At 50.4% G+C, this 240-nt stretch overlaps 1 protein-coding gene across 1 annotated transcript in view; it reads left to right on the top strand.

Moving 5' to 3' along the window:
- Window positions 1-240, top strand: part of LOC119585484 — a gene marked incomplete at its 5' end in the record, with an annotated part of 3,279 nt that overhangs the window by 2,145 nt on the left and 894 nt on the right. Inside the window, 1 exon segment of the mRNA XM_037934130.1 lies at window positions 30-172. Coding sequence (XP_037790058.1) covers window positions 30-172 — 143 coding nt within the window.

Genomic DNA, 240 nt, shown 5'->3' with positions numbered 1-240 from the left:
CCAAACCTCCATTTTTCTTCTGCTCTCAGACGAGGACCAAGCTGGCGGCGACATCCCAGAGCCCGGATATCAGCTGGTCATCACGACGTCGACGTGGATGCGAACAGCTGAGGAGAGGGTTTGTCCTGGATACTCCTTCCTTAAGACGGATTACGATGGGTCTCCTTCCAAGGTATGAGAGGGTTTTAACGTTGATGTGAAGGTGGAAGAAAGAAGGAAAAAAAAAGGAAGGGTGGAATG

The sequence above is a fragment of the Penaeus monodon genome, chromosome 19 (assembly GCF_015228065.2).
Source record: "Penaeus monodon isolate SGIC_2016 chromosome 19, NSTDA_Pmon_1, whole genome shotgun sequence".
NCBI classification, from domain to species: domain Eukaryota; kingdom Metazoa; phylum Arthropoda; class Malacostraca; order Decapoda; family Penaeidae; genus Penaeus; species Penaeus monodon.
The sequence above is the reverse complement of the archived record's forward strand: the minus strand, read 5'-3'. Positions and strand labels throughout refer to the sequence as shown.